Raw genomic sequence first — 19,589 nt, forward strand, 5'->3', positions numbered from 1 at the left:
AGCATTGCATGCATCATCTTATTTAAACTTCTGGACAACTGTGAACAAGACATTGTCCTGTTTTGCAGATGGAGAAGACTCAGTGAAGCTGCATCACTTATGCAGCTCCAGGTGGAGGTCACTCGGCTCAAGGTGGTGGAGTTGGAACTCAGACCTATGTCACCGTGAGTCCAAAAGCTCTTCATAATAACTAATGTTGCTCGAATCTTGACTTTTGAAAAAACATGTTGAGGGGAATATTAGAATTCACAGTAGATCAGACTCATAGAACAGTATTCATAGAGTTGAATTCATTGAGAGCAATTGCAACCCGAATGCACTCATCATTGACCCGCCAATTCTTTCTAGATACTTGGGTTTCAGAGATGACTTCGTTGCATCTCCCTGCAATGGAAAAGCTCACAGTTTAGTTGAGGAGACAGACATACATTCAGCTACCTAAAATCCATGCTGTAACAGAGGCATAAACAAAGCAATATGGAAGCACTACAAAGTGATGTTAAACTACTTTGCTGAGGAAAGAGACAAGGTAACATGGAGGAAGTGATATTTGATTGGACCTTAAAGAAAAGTACAATTTCTCCCAGGCCAGAGAATGGAGGGTTAAGAAGGAAGGAATATCCTGAACTGAATGCAGAGGATTAAAAATATATATATATATTTAGAAAAGAACTAGAAGTTTCCTGTGGCTGGAAATGAGATCATAAATGTGGGGCAGGGCTGTAGATCCTTAAAAGCTGAGTCAGGGAGTTCAGCTTTTCACCTGAGTGAAGTGTGTGATCAGCTGGTGGGTGTTAGGTCCTTGTACCTGGTGGCAGGTATCTAAGGTTGGGCTTGTCTTCCTTCCTCCCAAGGGTGGTGTTCTTGGTAAGAAATACATTCCAGAATCCCACTTCTCACTCTAAATTAGCAGATAATGTCACTGCTAGGGCTTAGTAAATACCCTTCGGCAAGAAGGATAACTGCACTGCCCGAAGTGAATTGTTGGTACCAGGGTAATAGGGTCCAGAAGGTGACAGAGAGAAGATTAAATCAGGGACATTTCAGGGGTCTTGTGGCTCGAGTCGCTGCCAACATGAGGTTTCTTCCCGCTGCAAGTAGAGGCTCCAAGCCCTTGAGGAAAATTTTCCGAGGCTCCTAATCCCAGGCCCTTGTCTCACAATATCCCTTTGGACCGATGCATCCCTGTTTCCTGTATCCAGTCTCAGGGCTGGGGTGAGGAGGGTTTATCCTGTGGCTTCTGTGCTGGCTTTTTGTGAGCTGTGCAGATATTATGATTTTTTCATAATTCTTTATGAATTCTTGGGCAAATTTCTAACTGCCTTGTTGACTGACCTGCAGCAGAGGCGGCGGAGGGAAAGTGGGATAAAGGGACAGCAGTTCAAGTGAGACTCACCTTTGGGGAGGAGGGAGTAGTCACCATGAAGGATGCAGATTCAGCTCAAATTTCGTCAAAGCTTAACTGGATGAGACGGATACTCTGAATGCGGTCTGGTCTGCCGATGCCCCCTGGGTGACCTTCCATAGTCCTCATCTCTTCTCTGCACTGTAGTTGTCATCAGACATTTGGGTGATTTTAGCAAACTGAACCTACCCACAAATATTCTTTTAGTGCCATCCCTGTACGTGGTCTTAAAGCAAATCTGAGTATGCCCACCAAGTAGCCAGAAGAGAGAAAGTCACAAAGGCTGGGTTCTTCCATTCAACAGAAACACATTAAATTCAGATCACCACTATCTCCAAGATGGTTCTAATCAGACAAAAAGAGAGAAATAAGAAGTATTCCAGGAAGGGCCCCGTTAGGTTTTGTTGACTGCAAAATAAACTGTTCTCCATATTCTTTCTCCACCAGTTTGCATGCTCTCTACTTTATATCTTCCTTGGGTTGTAGAATATTAGAGCTGGTATAATGAACTGGGAAAGGGCATAAGCTTTGGAGCCCAACAGTCCCAGTTATAAATCTACCTCCTGCACTGATTAGCTGCTTGACTTTGGACAAGTTACTTCACCTTTCTGTGCCTCAGTTGCTCATCCATCCCCTAAAATAGGATGATTGTATATTATTCTGAGTACTGTGTGAACTAATACATGGCAACTTCTTAGAGTTATGATCTTGTACGTACTAGGTATACAAAATAGCGTGTCTCTTCCACTTGTCAATGTAGCTGATTGAATTAGCAGACATTGTATGTAGAGATGGCCATGCTGTGACTTTGGGGGAATTTACAAACTTTAAACCTTTGGCAAGCTATGGGCAGTAGCTGGTCCTAGAACAAGCATCTGAATGGCCAAGGCATGTGCTCTAGTGGTCCCTTGCAGAGGAAGAGATTGTGTCTCCTCGGTGTGGTGTCTGTCAAGCTCAGCACTCCATGAGATCAGGAACTAGTCCATCTCAGTCACCATTGTATCTCCAGAACTGAGACATTCAGGCATGAATGTTATCCTGAGAGGAGAGCTACTTACTAGCATTTCCTGAGACCTACTACTTACACTCACTTTATAAGTGCTTTACATCTATTGGTAGGACACAGAATAGAGAAAGGTAGTCCAAGTCTTCTGACTTCTGATGAAAATAGTTTAAGAAGTGTAAAAAGCAGACTTGCTGGTATCTCTGTGCCCTGGCTCAGAATATCAAATTAAGAGGGTAAGAGTTGGAGCTGCAGGTTTTGAGATCGTCATGGGTGGCAGCAGGTTGGTGCAATAGTGAAATTTGAAGGGCACAAACTCCTTGCCTAGCTTGGCTGTGTAACCTGTCCAATTATTTGCTTTCATTCAGGACGTCTTTCCCCCTTCTGCTCTCTGAAACTGGAAGATGTTGAGAGGCACATAATTAATTTGGGTGTGTTAGACCAACACCCTCAAAGTTCCTTATTTACTTGTCATTATGCATAACTACACACATTATCAACACGAGGTTGAGTCTTCTGTGGTGGGTGTTTTTCTCTTACCCAAAGTGAAGGGGAGTGGTTACCATTGAATTGTGGAACTCTGGTTATCACAGCTGGGTTTCCCACAGGTAGGGTTACCCACAAGATCAGAATAATTTATCACTAATTACGGTTTTGGAAATGAAGCTTAGATGAGCCCTTCCTAAAATACATTTCTTGGGAGCATCGCTTCCTTGAGCTGTTACTAGATATTCTGAGGTCAAAGAAGTTTGAGACAAACTGGGCTAAACAAAGTTGATCTGTTTTCATTTTCCAAGGTCTTCTCAATGACTTTGTAAACCAGCATGCACCGTGTCTCTCAGGGAGAGGTGCATAGTGTATAGTATCTCCAAGATGTGTTGGTCTAGGGAATTCCCTTTCTATTTTCACAGAGGACTTTCTGAGACTTGGGTGCTGCGGGACCTATGTTAGGGAAACACTGAGCTAAATATTCATTAGTGGGACAGGATGAAAAACAAACACCACATGCAACTGGGCATCCCTGCCAGAAATTCTTAATAGGTGCTCATTACAGTTTTATTAACGCTAGGGTCATCTTTGAACTTAAGTAGAATGCTTTTGTCAAGTTGTTTTTGTTATTTATGATTTTATTTTTAGATCAAAGTGTTGCCGAGTGTGATCCTGGTTTTGGGGATTTGAAAAGTGGGACAACTTGAGGTCAAAGACCCTCCAGCAGTTTATCTTTGCCTTTCTTTTGTCTGTGTTTTTTATCTGGTTTAACCACAGATGACCTAGTAGTCCCGTTTGGCCTCTAGAGAGGGTTGTAGCTTGTTCCAAATGGTCCCAAATCAGAAATTTCTCCCTCACACAAAATAACAGTGAGCTTACAAACTTGTAGTATCCATATTCATATGACTATTTTTTTAACCAGAAGTTTTTCCTTTGCTTGTCTGACTCATTCACTCATTTATTCTCTCATTTAGCAGTTTACTGAAGTCAGTTTATAATATTGCAGAGGCTGCTAGGCTCTGGGGATGCAGCAGTGACCAAAATGAGCTGAGACCTGCCTGCATGGAGATTACAATCTAGAGCAGTGCTGTCCAGGAGACATACAATGGGTGCCACATTTGGAATTCTGAGTTTTCTAGTAGCCCCACTAAAACAAAGTTTAAAAAGAAACAGGTGAAATTAATTTTAATAATATACTTTATTTTCACCTCATACATCCAAAATATTGTCACTTCAACAGTCACTATAAAAAGTAATGAGATTGTTTACATTTTTTTCATACTAAACCTTCAAAATTGGTATGTATTTTCTGCTTACAGCATATCTCAATTTGGACCTGCCATGCTTCCAGTGCTTAATAGCCACAGGTGGCTAGTGGAACAGTGTAGGTCTAGGGAGAGAGACAAATATAAAAAAATAGATATGAAAAAATCACGGGCATATGTGATTCCAAACTGTGGTCAGTGATATGAAGAAAAGTTGAAAGGTTTGAGGAGAAAAAATAGGGGATCTGCTGCAAGTGGCTGATGGAAGTAGAAGTGGGAGCAGGGAGAGAAAGCCTCTTTTGGGAAGCAACATGTAGGCAGAGCCTAGGAGTTTGGTGAGTAGAAGCTAGAAAGACCAAGAGTAGGGGCAAGGATGTCCTAGGTAATGAGGATGCAAAGAGGCCTCAAGATAGAGAGTGAGAGAAGCCCAGATTGGCTGGGGCAGAGAAAGTGAGGTGAGGAGCAAGGCAGGACTGAAGGGGAGACAGGGGTGAGGGGGCAGGAAGGGGATCATGCAGCATCTTTTAAACCATGCTGAGGACTGTGAACATCATCCCGAAAGCAATGGGAAGACATGAAATGGTTTCAAGCAGGGGAGTTACATTGTCTGATTTTTCTGTTTTTTTTAAAGGGATCCCTCTGGCTGCTCTCTGTCTGGGTAGGTGGGGGTGATAGGCACTAGTTAGCAAAAATAAATGCAGGAAGATGGCAGGGGATGCTATGGTGCTGGGCTAGGGACCTGGTGATGGTGGGTTGGAGTGGAGGCAGCGGGGAAGGAGACGTGTGGGTGGATCCAGCTGGTGTTTAGGAGATGCATGGACAGACGGGATGGTGGAATGGACATAGGGTGAGGGAGAGGGAGGTGTCTAGGAGAACTCCCAGGTGGTGGGATGAGCATCTAGGTGGATGTTAGGAAGACTAGAGTGGGTTTGGGCTGGAGATTATATTCCAGGACACCCTGGGCACGGCCAAGCAAGGAACCTTGTATCTTTTCAACAGGAGTTATTCATTGCTCTTGAAAAGCCAGGCTAGGTGCAGTGGCTCAGACCTATAATCCCGGTGCTTTGGGAGGCCAAGGTGGGAGGATTTCCTGAGCCCAGGAGTTCGAGGCCAGCCTGGGAAACACAGCAAGACCCCTATCTATAAGAAAAAGAAATTGCCAGGTGCCGTGGCTCACATGTGTAGTCCTAGCTACTTGGGAGGCTAAGGCAGCAGAATCACTTGAGCCCAGGAGTTTGAGGCTGCAGTGAGCCATGATTGTACCACTACACTCCAGCCTGGGTGACAGAGGAAAACAGAATTTTAAATGATATGGAGTTTTTTGTTATTATCTCTGAGGAAATGATACAAAATTACCTCTGATTCATTTTGCAATTTATTATTGCAGTAACATACAGCTTGTATCAGAAAATATTTTCATAAAGAGGTGGCTTTTCCCACAACTTTAAACTTTAAAAATAGCATTTAATAAGAGCTTACTAGGATTTTATTTTGATTTCTTTTTTGTTTATTTATTTAGTTGTTTTTGAGATGGGGGGGGTCTCACTATGTTGCCTAGGCTGGTTTCAAATTCCTGGGCTCAAGCGATCCTCCTGTGTCGGCCTCCCGAGCAGTTGGGGCTACATGTACATGCCACTGTGCCCAGCCTTAGCAAGTATTTTAAAGAGGGCTTTGAATTAGCTTCTCTTTGTGGATTACACTCAGAACTATAGAGTGCTTAGTAAATGGATAGGGCTGCAGTCACTATTGCATTTACTAAGTGAAATAATTAGTGCAGTCACTGTCACTAATGTGTGCTCTCGGTGGGTCCATTTTTCATCCTGGAGAGCTCTGATGGAGAACTTGAAACCCAAGATGTATTCGAAAAGAGACTGCCAGGAAATGAATAAGCAGACTCAGGGTATTCTGGATGAAATGCTCTTATTACAAGACTCTTGGTGCATGTTCCATGTCCCACTTATGTGTGTGATAAGCCACCAATACATTTATCAGTCTGACCTGTTTACCAAAAAAGATATCAAGGCTTGAGAGCTCTGAGTCACTGCCAGGTAGATCAATAAAACCATGAGATATTGCAGTTGCTTAGACCATTTATTCAGCAAACGTTTATTAATCAACCACTCTACACCAGACATGGAGAATGCAAAACCCAGTAACTTACGCTCCTACCTTTCAATCTGGGAGCATGGGGTGGGTGACTGGGGTCAGGTGAACATATGAGATTAATACATTTTATGTCCGTATAAGGCAAAGAGTGGGCAGAAAAGTGGGACCTCATTATTCTTGGGGGAATTAATCTTTGACTTGAACCTTACAAAGTATAGTAAGAATTTGTCTGTTGATTAGAGAGGGCACTTTAGGCAAAGGGCAATCAGATAACCTGGTACATTAAAGGAGCTATAAGTGGCTCAGGGTGGCCGGGGTGTAAGGATGAAGCCGAATGTGGAGAGAGATGGGGGTCTGGCATGAAAGATGTCCAGAGAAGTCTTATTAGGTAAGGCTTGGAAAGGTTCCTGTGACACTTCATGGCACCAGTTTAATGAATCTGGCCAGAACTGCCTACGGGAATTGTGCACAGCAATCTGTGATTGTCAGAAATTGAGAAGTGGAGGTGATTGCAGATCATTATAGATGATTATAAATAGAGTACAATGTGTATTTGAATATAACCTGGATCATGATATCTTTGGTGTAGACACAACCTCCATCGTTATTCGATGCCACAAGGGGCACCTACAGTGTCCCGGTGCTTTGCCAGGCATGAGCAGTGCTGGCGTGTGGAGGGTAGAGAGAGTACAGGGAGGACAGAGGCATGCCAGGTCCAGCTGCTCCTGGGGTGCTCATGGTCTAAGGGGATAGAGAGATGTGTACACTGGAAAAGCAGCAGTCACACTGTTCACCAACATCCAGTCCCTCTTTTTTTTCTGGGCACAAGGGAGGATAATGCATTCCACACTTTCGATGTTAGTTGTAGTCAAGTGCCTTGTCTTAGTCAATGAAATATGAACAGAAGTGGTGTGTGTCATTTCTAGAAGAAACATACAAAAACTAACACACGATTCTTTAGCTCCTCTTTTCCTCTGCTGCAGTGACTGGCAATGGCCTGGATGGAGGGGCCAGCTTGGGTATTTAGGTGCCCATAACAGCCCAGGGTCCTCCACACACCCACGGTGGACCTGGGAACTAGATGGGAAAGAAGTCCTGCAGCTTCGGGTTCTTTATTACTACAGCGGAGCATAACTCATCCTCACTAGGAAGCAATGCCAGGCAGTCTCCATTGTGTTTTAGGCCACTGTGTAGAAAGGAAATGCTCCTTCATTAATTAATTCATTCCACAAACATTTGGGTCTGTGCTCTAAGCGCTGTGTGAAACCAGCCTGGTTCTAAGACTTTTGGAGGAATGAGCAATAACTAGGAGTTGGAGTGGTCAAGGGAGGCATTTTATTACTTTTTCAAAAAGAATGTACATGGTGCAGGTGTATATACATATTACATATTTTTCCATTATGTAAGCCATATAACCGTGTATTTCCTTATCATTTGGAAAGTACAGAAATGAAAAAGAAAAACCCATAATCCTACTACTGAAGATAGACACTATAGGAATTTTGATGAATATTTTTCTAGTGTTATTACCGTATATTTTTTACATAACGTTGATAGAATTTTACCTTACACATAACACATCTTAAAGTTTATTCAGAAGCATTTTCAGTTTTCAAGTCATCTTTTTAATTGCTATAAAATAACATCAAATTTCTTTCTAAATTTTTACTATTAACATTTAAAATGACCATTTTATATGTTTTTTCCCAAGTTTTGCTGATTTCCATAGAATGATTTCTAGAAGTATAAGTAAACAAGAAAATGGCCTCCAAAGATTTATTCAAATTAACACTCTCACTAATTGTGTAAACAGTGTTATTTACACTAATATTTGGTATTACTCTAACTTAAAAAATCATTTTAATAGGTGAAAAATCATAGCTAATAGGTTTGTATTTCTTTCATAACTGGAGAGGTTGAAAGCCATCCTATGTATTTGTTTACTAGTTATTTTTAGTTTTTGGAATTATGTATTCATATCATATGTCTATTTATGGGGTATTCATATTTTTCTTATCAGTATGTCTGATCTCATTACATATTTGAAGTTTTCTCTCCCATTCTTCCCTTCAGTAATTTTGTAAAATATGTAAAATATTTTCATGCAGTTCAATGTGTTGATCATTTACATATTGATTTATTTCTTAATGTATAATTCTAGAGCCTTCTAGAGGTTCTGTGGATTGATTTTTAAGTTCTTTGACCTGTCTCAAATTTACTTCAGTTCATAGTGCAAGGAGAAACTCTAACACAATTTTCCCTTCAATTTACTAACTTGCTATCCCAGGACAGCTTCATGGAACAATCTTTCCTTTATCCGTTGATTTGTCCTGCCAGTAAAAGCTTATTTGATCCAGTTACCAGTGTGGAAGATGACAGGAATGAGATAAAGCTAGCCAGTGGGAATTCAGCCAGACATTTGATCTGACCATCTGGGCAAACTTCAGAGATTCCATCTTAGCAGACCAGGCCTGGGTATGTCTCAGGTTTTGCAGAGATGTGGCCAGCTTAGGGATGTTCTGCACTAAGGATTTAGCCAAGTGAGGATTAGCCCAGAGTGGCACACTGGGCTGCCAGCCGCCTTGTGAGCACTAGATCTAGGCAGTCCCTGAGCAGCACTGGTTGGGAGAGGAAATAGATGGCTCTTCCCTAGGGCCTCGTCTGTGTTTCTCTCAATGAGTTGAGGCCTGAAAGGGGCCACATTGGGACTCCCACTTGTGGCCCAGGCTAGGGAAGCCCTGGTCTGGAGAGAAGTCACAATTTTGAGTGTCATATATAGTTTCTTCTGCAAAATGAGAGCTTATGAAAGGTTTATTCACAAATAGTGTATGGAATAGAACTACCCTGCACGATCCTGTTACTGAGCATCTGCCCAAAGGAAAAGAAATCCATATATTAGTATCAAAGAGATACTTGCATTTATATTTTTATTACAGTATTATTGACAATAGCAAAGATATGGAATCAATCTAAGTGTCCATCAATGGATGAATGGATAAAGAAAATGTATATATATGCAATGGAATACTATTCAGTCACAAAAAATAATGAAATCCTGTCTTTTGCAGCAACATGGTAGTATAACCAGAGGTCTTCATCTTAAGTGAAATAAGCCCTGACTTGATCACAAATTTTGTAAAGAAATTTATTATTTTTTGTTTTTTAGAGAGGCAAGGTCTCTCTCTGCCATCCAGGCTGGAGTGCAGTAGCATGATCATACCTCACTGCAGCCTCGAACTCCTGGGCTCAAGCAATCCTCCTGCCTCAGCCTCCTGAGAAGCTGGGACTACAGGCACACACCACCATGCCAGCTAATTTTTTTTTTTTTTTTTATGTGGAGACGGGATCTCATCATCTTGTCCAGGCTAGTCTTGAACTCCTGGACTCAAGTGATCCTCCCACCTCAACCTCCGAAAGTGCTGGGTTACAGGCATGAGTCACTGCACCTGGCTGGAAGTTTGTTAATAGCCTATGTTGAAGGGGTAGCTGAAGTCACCTCACCATCCTCTGGGTTTCCAGATCACCTCCATTCTTATAGCCCATGTGAGTTGTATGGTGGGGCATGGTTCTATGTCCTTTCTCTCCCTCTGCCTGGGACTGCTGAAAGAGCAGGTCTCATGTCACTTATTTGTAGAGTCTCAGGGCCTATTGCAGGATCTGACAGAGTCAATGACTGCTACCTTTGCGGAATGAATGAATAAAATCATCAGTGGCTGAATGTGGCTGGCTTTTCCACGTCTTCCCACAGCTGGGGTACTTAATATTGGTTGAGGCAACTCCTTTTAAACTCTTGGTATTTCTCTTTAATAAAATCTCGGGAAAACTTTGACTTTCATGTCATTTTACTTGGGGACTTTTTCCAAAATCCAGGCTTTATTTTTCATCAAACACATGTCATGATCATTCTCTTAAGGGGTGTTTACAAACCATCATCATGCTCTTGAGGGAGTCTTTTGAAAACCTTACTTTAGATCAGAGTTAGAGAAGAAATTCACATTCTAATAGATTTGCAGGGTAATTGACGTTCTCACCATCTCTGTTCATATTTGAAATATTTCAGTACTCGATGTGGGGGCAAAAACATTGAGTTTACACCTTCTAATAACTTTCCAAAAACCTGTTATAAAGTAAAACTGTTGATTCAGAGGTTTGGGGATCTCTGGGAATACAGCTCAGCCTTGGGGCCCAGGGCCTACCATAGCTGGGCTACACCTTCCTCTCCAGCTTCTTGTCCAGCTACTTCTCCCTTTTGTCTTAGACTCTAGCAACATCCCAGGATTGTTATGGTCCTGTTGATGCAGTGCTGCTTCTTGCCGTCTTGCTGTTGTGACTGCTGCTTTCTCTGCTCAATCATCTGGCAAACTACCATTCATTCTTCCTGACCCTGCTGAGGCATCCCCTTCTCTGTGAAGAGTTCCATCTCTCCTTCTCCAATGTATCAGTAAGCTACTGCTGTGTAATAAACCACCCCCAAGGCAGTGGCTTGAAACAACTGTGTGTTATTGTTCTGTGGGTCAACCAGCTGGTTCTGCTGATCTGGACAGGCTTGGCTAATCTCAACTCTGTTTTGTGTCTATCAGCAGGACAACTGGAGGCTGGCTGGTCTAGGATGGCCTCATTTATGTGTTTGGCATTGGCTAGCTCTCAATTCAGTGGATGAGGGTGACTGGACCATGTGTCTCTCATCACCCAGTAGACTAGCCTGGGTTTGTTCTCAAGGTGACTGATGCTGTTCTGTGAGAGAGAAGGAAAGCATGCATGGCCTCTGGAGGCCTAGATCTCAAAACCCAATGGCACACCAGCACTTCTGCTGCTTTCTTTTGGCTGAAGCCAGGTCAGTTCATGTTCAAGGGGAGGAGATTTAGATTCTACCTTTTAATGGGAGAAGCTCCATAGTTACATTGCAAAAGACAAGGATCTGAGGGGAGGAGAGAAGGATGAGTGGAATGGTTGACTGATTTTTGTGATCAATCCACCACACCCACCTTTGATAGAGGTACTTACTCTGTAGTACAATTGGCCTTCCATACTGTGGGTTCCATACCTATAGATTCAACCAATTGCAAACTGAAAATATTTGAAAAATGTTTGCATCTGCACTGAACATGTACAGACTATTTTTCTTGCCCTTACAGGATAATAATACAGGATAACAACTACTGACAAAGCATTTACATTGTATTAGATATTATAAGTAATCTAGAGATGATTTAAAGTATACAGGAGGATGTATGTAGGTTATATGCAAATACTACACTCTTATATTAGGGACTTGAGCATCTGGAGAGTGTAGTATCTGAGGGAGTTCCTGGAACTAATCTGCAGATGCCAAGGGACAACTGTAGTATTGTACTTGGAAGTACTCATGGGGTCATATTGCATTGTTTCTTTGAGTCCTAATTCTGCCAACATGGCCTGGTGCTTGCATTAATCAGTCTTCTAACCTCTGAGTAACAAGGCGCAGTCACAAGGCACAGGGCTGGCACCTGAGAGTGGAGGTACCCAGGAGGCAGACACCCTAAGGTCGGAAAGGGACATATGTACAGAATCATGGCTGCATGTCCTGAAGGCTGGCTTAAGCCATCAATGGCTGCCGAGCAGGGGCCAAAGCCCTGTTATCCCTTTCACCCTTCCCGATGGCTCTGCCTCTGCCTTCAGCTGGGCGTGGGCAGGCCCCACCCACCGAGGCTCCAGCCCTTACCCACAGTGTCAGCAATGCAGCCTCCAGAGGATGTGCTCAGGCCCTGCCCACACACCCGGATGTTGACAGGGGCATGGCTCCAGCGCCAGCTCTAATGGATGGTCTCATCGCTTTTAAAATAATGACCATGGGGCGTGGGCTGGCGAGAGCAGTGACATCACTTTCCTGCAATTCTGGGTCAGTTCCTGCTGCTTTTCTCTGTATGTTTGAATGACTGAAATAAATCTATTGGTTGGGTATATTTCCTGGAAGACTTCTGACATGTTCACATGCCTATCTTGGAATGTGGTCAGGAGAGCAATGGCTTTGGACTTAGGGGTCCTGGGTTCAAGATTCTGCTACTAGCTTGCTGTATGAACTTGGACTAGCAACTTAACTTCTCCAGGCCTGTGTTTTCTCATTTGTACAATGATGGGAGGAACACCCTTGGTTTTGTAAAGGAATGGTGAGGACGAACTGGGATCTTTTATCAGAACCACTGTCTTAGTCAGTTTGGGCTGCTATAACAAATTTCCACAGATTAGGTGGCTTGTTAACAGCAGAAATATATTTCTCACAGTTCTGGAGGCTGGAAGTCCAAGCTCAGGATGCCAGCATGGTTGGGCTCAGGAGGGCTCCTAAACACCATTATTCTTCATTCACGCTTCTCAGAGCCCTAAGGAAGAGAGTGATTCCTCAGCTCAATTGTGAACTGCTCTTGCCACTCTGTACTTCCTCGTGAAAAGAAACCAGACTTTACATCATGGGTGACCACCACCGCAGAGTTGTACAGAACCTCCCTTGGGGCCACAGGGTGGCTGGATTCTGTCCCCCCATATACAAGGAGGTTATTGGGACAGCATTTCTCCCTAGAACAAGTGTGTATATTTCAGAAAGCTATGGATGACTTCCCATGGTCATCAGATCACTAGGCAGGAATGCTATTCTCCTGATAGATGTGTGGAAAGTACTCAATTCAAATTTGACCCAAAGTTCTAGGCATTGGATTAAGAAATGCCAAACCCAAAACGTTTAACTTTAGAATTAAAAAAAAATGAAAAAGAATCTTAGAAGCAGCAAAATATTATAACGGAAAGTTCCCTGGACGGGAAGACAAGGTGGTGAAGATGACAATAATGATGCTGATGGCCAGACACTGTGACGAGTATTTGCATTCATTATCTCCTTTAGACTTCCCAACAGCTCCATGCAGTTGGTTCTAGAATATCCAGATTATCTAGCTGAGAAAAAAAAGGGTCTGAGAGAGGTTAAGCAACTGTTCCACAGACACACAGCTAATCTGTGGTGTGGAAAAGATCTGCTGTCTGAGCTCAAGTCTGTCTTGGGCTCCAGACCCACAGGTCTCTGCTTTGCCTCTGACTCATTTTCTGTTGTGGGTAAATGGCTGTCTTTGGACTGCAATGATCCCATCTGGAATATAAATCAGATGGACCCTGTATTATTCTGTTCTCATGCTGCTAATAAAGACAAACCCAAGACTGGATAATTTCTAAAGAAAAGAGATTTAATGGACTCACAGTTCCATGGCTGGGGAGGCCTCACAATGATAGTGAAAGGCAAAGGAGAAGCAAAGGCACATCTTGCATGCCAGCAGGCAAGAGAGCTTGTGCAGGGGAACTCCCCTTTATAAAACCATCAGATCTTGCGATACTTATTCACTATCAAGAGAACAGTATCGGAAATACCTGCCCCCATGATTCAATTACCTCCCACCAGGTCCCTTTCACAATGCATGGGAATTATGAGAGCTACAATTGAAGATGAGATTTGGGTGGGGACACAGGCAAACCATATCAGACCCCAAGATCTCTTTTCAACTCTATATGCTGATCCCTGTGACTTGCATCTCGCAGAAGAAAACAATGGCTTTTCTGTGCCTTTTTTGTAAATAATATGGCTGCATAGTCAGAGAATATGGGAGACAGTGTCTCCTTTATTTTGAAGACATAATTGTGGTTTGGTGGAAAGAGCTCTGGACTAAGAGACAGAAGGCCTAGGTTTTACTTTTAGCTTCAATACCATGTGGCCATGTGACTGGCGGAAGGTTGACTTTTCCGAACTTCAGTTTCTCTACCTGAGAAACAAGAAGCTTGGACTGGACTGGCTCTAGGCTCCTGTCAGCTCTGACATCTGGGCAAGGATGCCAGGCGCCTCACCTACTGCTCCAGATGTCCCAGGAGAGGTTTCCATGCGGGATTTCAACTTGCTGAAAGCACGTGTCTTTCCTAATGAATGACTGGGATTCCTTCACAGGTGAAAATCTCAAAACCTCTGGGAAAGTCTCTAATGTCAGAGCAAACTCATCTTCTTTGTATGATAAAACCAAGGTCTTTCCTCTGGTTGATAATAAGTAGAGACAGAGTTCTTGTCATAGTACTTGAACTAAGGGACAAGCAAAAGGGTCACATAGGAAAGGCTTTTGGTTGTTGCTTAATAAAAGCAACAATAAGGTTTTGGAAAGGCTTTAATTCATCGCTCATGTAGGAGGTAGCCAGGCCTGAATTTCTAGAAGATCCAAAGCCGGGAGCGAGTCACATGGCTGCACGGAGAACTACCATGGCCACCCTGGAACTGCACGTTTTCCCCTTTGTGCATTTAGCTAGCATGAGAGAGCCCCAATTCCTGTATCAACACCTATCCACCCACCAGGTCTCACAACCACATGAAAGCAGGAGAGGTGGATTTATGCCTTAACAGCCCCCAAAACAAGCTTTGTGCACTGATAAAATCAGTGGCTGGCTTAGAGATCACATCAGCCCTGGAGAAACTGCTTCATGATTTGACACGGCTGCTAAAGGCTGTTTGGATTCTGTGAGTCAGGTCCGAAGCAAAAGGAATACACAGAAGAAGATGATTATGGGTGTTTTGAAAACCTGCCCCTTCCTGCCCGCCTGGGACAATATTTACAAAGCAGACATGCAAACAAGCAGACCTTCTTTTCAGGTTTAAATTGCCTACCAAGCCAGGCGGTTCCCGTGCTGGGGTGCTTGCCCAGCACTAAGTTAGGTGTTTAAAAAATGCATTTGCCAGCCAGCTGCCTGCCTTCCCTTTGGTGGTTACCGTGTGGTTAGGAAGCTCAGGAGTAGTGTTGTTCTTACCTGAGTAAGATACAGACTCTTTGTAAGGGAAAACATTCCCAAGGATGTCCACTGTTGACTTAAATTACCTTTATTATTATGTTATTTAAATATATACAAACATAAAACGAGGTATAAATTCCTCAGCTTATAGTTCTTACACATCTGTAAATCTAAAACAAATTTACAAATGATATGCAAACAAAACTCTAATATGAATCAAATTTAAATTGTTAACATAAACTTGATATGCCAAATCTACCAATGTTGGGCTTTATAGGAAAAAGTTGTATCTCTCCATTTTGCATTTCACTTGTTTTGATCTCAGCTTATTTCATTTTGTGTATAAAGGACCATTGTTTGAGTCATCTTGTGTCACTTTTTCCCACTTTTTAACACTGAACTCATATTGGGCCACTAATTTATTATTTTATTAAGCTGGTTGCTATAAAAGGAAATCTCCCAATACCTAACACTAAAAGAAATTTCAAATGCTGGTTAATGGAATATTCTACACTGTGTATAGTGTACTGGTGAGGGCAAAGACAAGGTATGTAAAATGCGTTTGTGAGCAACCAGAATATCTTATAACACATTTTATTGGGGAGGCTGGCATGCCCATACCAACGTATGTCATGTGATGACTCAGTTCTTCTACTACTTAATTCTAATTACTGTGAAAACTTTTGAGGTGCCTAGGTATTGTTTGACCTTGACTTGGTCCAAGGTATTCACTAATGCAGATGGCGTTGAAATTGTGTGCAGCACTTCATTACAAGGGCTTATCCAGTTGACCTAGAAGAAAGGCTTGTATGACAGAGCCCTTGAGACTATGTCCATAGGAGTCTTTGGACCCCAATTCTGAAAAATATTCTGGAGAGAAGCTCATGGTGAGCACTATAGAAGAAAAAGGTCTCCTTGCAATGTGGGATGACCCAAGAGAATAATTTTCTTCCAGGAACCAGGAAAGAGGAAATGGGGATGAATTTGTCCATTTGATCATTTATTCACTAAATATGCATGAAATCCCACCTTTTTTACATACCTAGCAGAGGGGATGGGGAAAGGGTCATGGTAAAATTAAGTATAATTGCCCCCCTGGACAGATGTTTGGGAGAATTTGAAAAGCTCTTTGCAATTGCTTTCTGAACTAGATTATAAGCTCCAGAAGAAAATTGATCTCTAACCTTTGGAGTTATACCACACTTTATGCATAGTGTTATACTGTTTGATCATCTGCTCACTTTCCAATTTTCTTTTCAAGTGACCTCCATCTATTTCTGGGAATTAAACCCTAAGACGGATAAAAATTTGCCACTTTTAAGAATAGTCTTGAGGATGTGCTGAAGCCTTTAAGGTCCCTAGTTCCTCCAGAGGGTGTGTTAGATGAGATAATCATCTGCATGTCTAAGGTCTGCTGTGTTTAAGATAGAAGAGCCTCAGCTCACAACACAAAACAACACAAGAAATAGTGCGTGGAAGTCAATTGGTGATCAATGTCAAATCCGTGTCAGAAACAAAAAGTATTATGAGTTTGAGTGAGAGACTAAAATTGTGGGCTGGGCTTTCTTAAAACAGGTTTAAAGAAAAGGTAGGACTAGACATAGGATAGGTGAGAAATAAATCATAGAGAGTAGGGAAAGGGGCATATGAGGTTAAAGGAAGAGTAGAGACAAATTATCTAGAGAGGTTTTTTTTCTTTTTCTTTTTCTTTTCTTTTTTTTTTTTTTTTTTGAGACAGGGTCTCGCTCTGTCACCCAGGCTAGAGTGCAGTGGCACAATCATAGCTCACTGCAGCCTCAAACTCCTGGGCTCAAGTGATCCTCCTACTTCAGCCTCCTGAGTAGCTGGGACTACAGCTGCATGCCACTACACCCTGCTAATTAATTTGTATAGAAACAGGGCTTCATTATGTTGCCCAGGCTGGTCTCAAACCACTGGCCTCAAATGATCCTCCTGCCTTGGCCTCCCAAAGTGTTGGGATCACAGACATGAGCCACCACACCTGGCCTGAGAAGAGGATATTTGTAAGAATTAGAGGGAGGATAAGTCTGGAAAGAGAGATTGGATCCAAATTTTGGAGGCCTTGGAGGCCAGAACAAGAGTGTGCATGGTACTGTAGTCAGTGGGAGCCACTGGATCAGCTGTTGAAGGACAGCAAGACATCATAGCTAAAGGCTGTCTTAAAAACATTGAGTCATCAAAAGGTTATCAGCCAGCACAGTGGCCTTCATTTAAAACATTTTCTTTCCATTTCAATATTTCTGTCAGTGCTCTGCCATTGCATTGACATTTATGAAGATCTGTTTGTAGTAGGGATAGTTTATAGGTTGCTGAGATTGTGTCCTGGTGTTTGTAGGCACCTGTGTGCTCTGGAGAGAGCATGTGTCCGGAAACACTTGTCCGCAGGCTCCTGCTGGCAGCGTCCACTTGATCTTCCCTCTCTCTGTCTCCTCTCTCTACCCATTGCAGCACCTTGCCAAGCTTCATTCTAAATATAATACTTAACCCAGGATTTGTGGGCAGTTTATAAAACTCTTTAACACTTGTGTCACTCTTAGTAACCCTTTGAAGTCAGGAGACAAGGCTAGGTATTTATTCTCTTTATAGATGAAGCTAAGGCTCAAAAGGGAGAACTAAGTCATCCAAGATCACCATGGCCTGTTCAGTATCCAGCATATTAGGAAAGATGAGTGGTGCATAGATGGACTGACAAGGAGGCCGACCTGATGCTGGGGATGGCCCACCTGCAGCCTTCCACTGCTGAGACCCTCACAGCAGTAAATGGAAGGTATTACATACAGCGCAGCTGCCTCCCATTGCCCCCACTTAGGCAGCTGCATCCTTGAGCTGGGAATGTAAACTGGCATCAACCAGCCTCCATCCTAACTTCAGGTCGGCAGGCAGGGTTCTAGCAGCACCCATAGAGCTGACCCATGAGATTCAGAGCATCTACCTGTAACACACCTGTGAAAAATAACAAGCCAGGATACAGTGGTATCATCACAGATGAATAAATTATATAAAAAACAAAAAACAAAACTTAGGCCCATGAAAATGTTATGGAACAGAAAAGAAGGAAATGACCATAGCATGGAAAGGTAGAGAAAAAACAATACAAAAATTGCTATAGGAAATAGAAGTAGTTTGGGTAGCATCTGCTTTGAACTCTCTGCAATAAAAAAAAATCAATTCTATGAAATAAGAGATAACAGGTTCAAGTGAAATAACATATGGGGAAGCTAAAAAAAAAAAAAATACCAGTAAAGGAGCCAACAATGGGCTAGGATGGTTTAAAGCAGAAACAGAAAAAATTAAAAAGTAGAACTGACTTTGCTAAAAATTGTCAGTGATTTAATTGATCAACACCATATGCTGTCCCAGAATTGCAGAGAAATAGAAAGAAATGCCAGTGATTGGGGACAAGATGATAAATATGAATGCTCGAGGATGAAGAAACAAGAGTAAGTTATTGATTTTTCTTACATTACCTACTTGTGGTCAGATGTGGGGATTTACATAGTTTCATATAATGTCCGTGAAAATATCAATTGTATTGAAAGATTTTAAAATGGGTACTATATTAAACCCAGCAATTTCACTTCTGACACCTGATGTTAAAGACTTTATCAGGGAAGAGCACAGGAATGCCTCTACAATAATTTTTATTATACTGATGTTTATAATAGTGAATAATTGGAAACCTCCCAAATGCCCAGCTGTAGGGGAAAAGTTGAGTCAATTATTGTGTCTCCATATAATGTAATCATATGTAGCTATTTAAAATCTTGCAAAGGAATGTTTATTTATATGGGAAAATGTTCATATTGTGAAGTCAGCATTTGAATCTATCTGAGACAGAGTGCTGCTATTAAATATTTCTTCAATCAACTAGAAGAAAATATAACAATTCAGTTTCTATAAAGTGTGAATCTCCTTTTATGGAACTGTTCTGGATGAAACTGATAGGTTAATTTCATGGTACTACATAACAAATTGCCATACATTTAGCAACTTAAAACAACACCAAGTTGTTAGTTCACAGTCCTGTGGATAGGAAGCATGGTGCAGAGTGACAGGGTTCTCTACCCATGGTGTCACCAGGCTGATATCAAGGTTTTGGCCAGGCTCAGTTCTTGTCTAGAGGCTATGGGGGAAAATCCGCTTCTGGGCCCTTTCTTGTGATTTGCTGAATTCATTTCCTTAAGCTGGTAGGACTGAAGTCCATTTCCATGTTTGTTGTTAGCTGGGGGCTGCTGTAAGCACACAGAGGCCACCTGTACTTCTTGCCATGTGTTCCCCTCTGTCTTCAAGCCAACAATTGTGCAGCAAATGTTGTTTGTGCTTTGAGTATCTAGGTTCTCTTTCTGCAACCAGCCAGAGAATACTTTCTTCTTTTAAAGGGCCCATGTGATTAAGTCAGACTCACCTGAATAATATCCATATCTTAAAGTCAACTGATTTGGGACTTTAATTACATCTTCAAAATCTCTGTACTGCAGTACCTACATTAGTGTTTGATTGGGTAAGTGTGAGCAAGTTA

At 42.2% G+C, this 19,589-nt stretch overlaps 1 protein-coding gene across 6 annotated transcripts in view; it reads left to right on the top strand.

The window, feature by feature from the left end:
- The window catches only part of CEMIP (cell migration inducing hyaluronidase 1), a 172,430-nt gene that overhangs the window by 11,177 nt on the left and 141,664 nt on the right, over nucleotides 1-19,589 (top strand). For 2 of the 6 annotated variants that reach the window (XM_063652435.1, XM_063652443.1), the window contains exons 1-2: nucleotides 18,436-18,510; nucleotides 19,450-19,571. The exons of 1 other annotated variant lie outside the window; for it this stretch is intronic. Coding sequence is in view for 3 of the 5 variants with exons in the window: in XM_054450910.2 (XP_054306885.1) it covers nucleotides 100-164 (65 nt within the window). In the remaining 2 variants the exon portion in view is untranslated. Of the gene's footprint in view, nucleotides 1-68; nucleotides 165-18,430; nucleotides 18,511-19,449; nucleotides 19,572-19,589 lie in introns of those variants that run through there. 3 more of the 6 variants (XM_054450910.2, XM_063652438.1, XM_063652439.1) reach the window with 2 other exon arrangements.

Source organism: Pongo pygmaeus, chromosome 16 (assembly GCF_028885625.2).
Source record: "Pongo pygmaeus isolate AG05252 chromosome 16, NHGRI_mPonPyg2-v2.0_pri, whole genome shotgun sequence".
NCBI classification, from domain to species: Eukaryota; Metazoa; Chordata; class Mammalia; order Primates; family Hominidae; genus Pongo; species Pongo pygmaeus.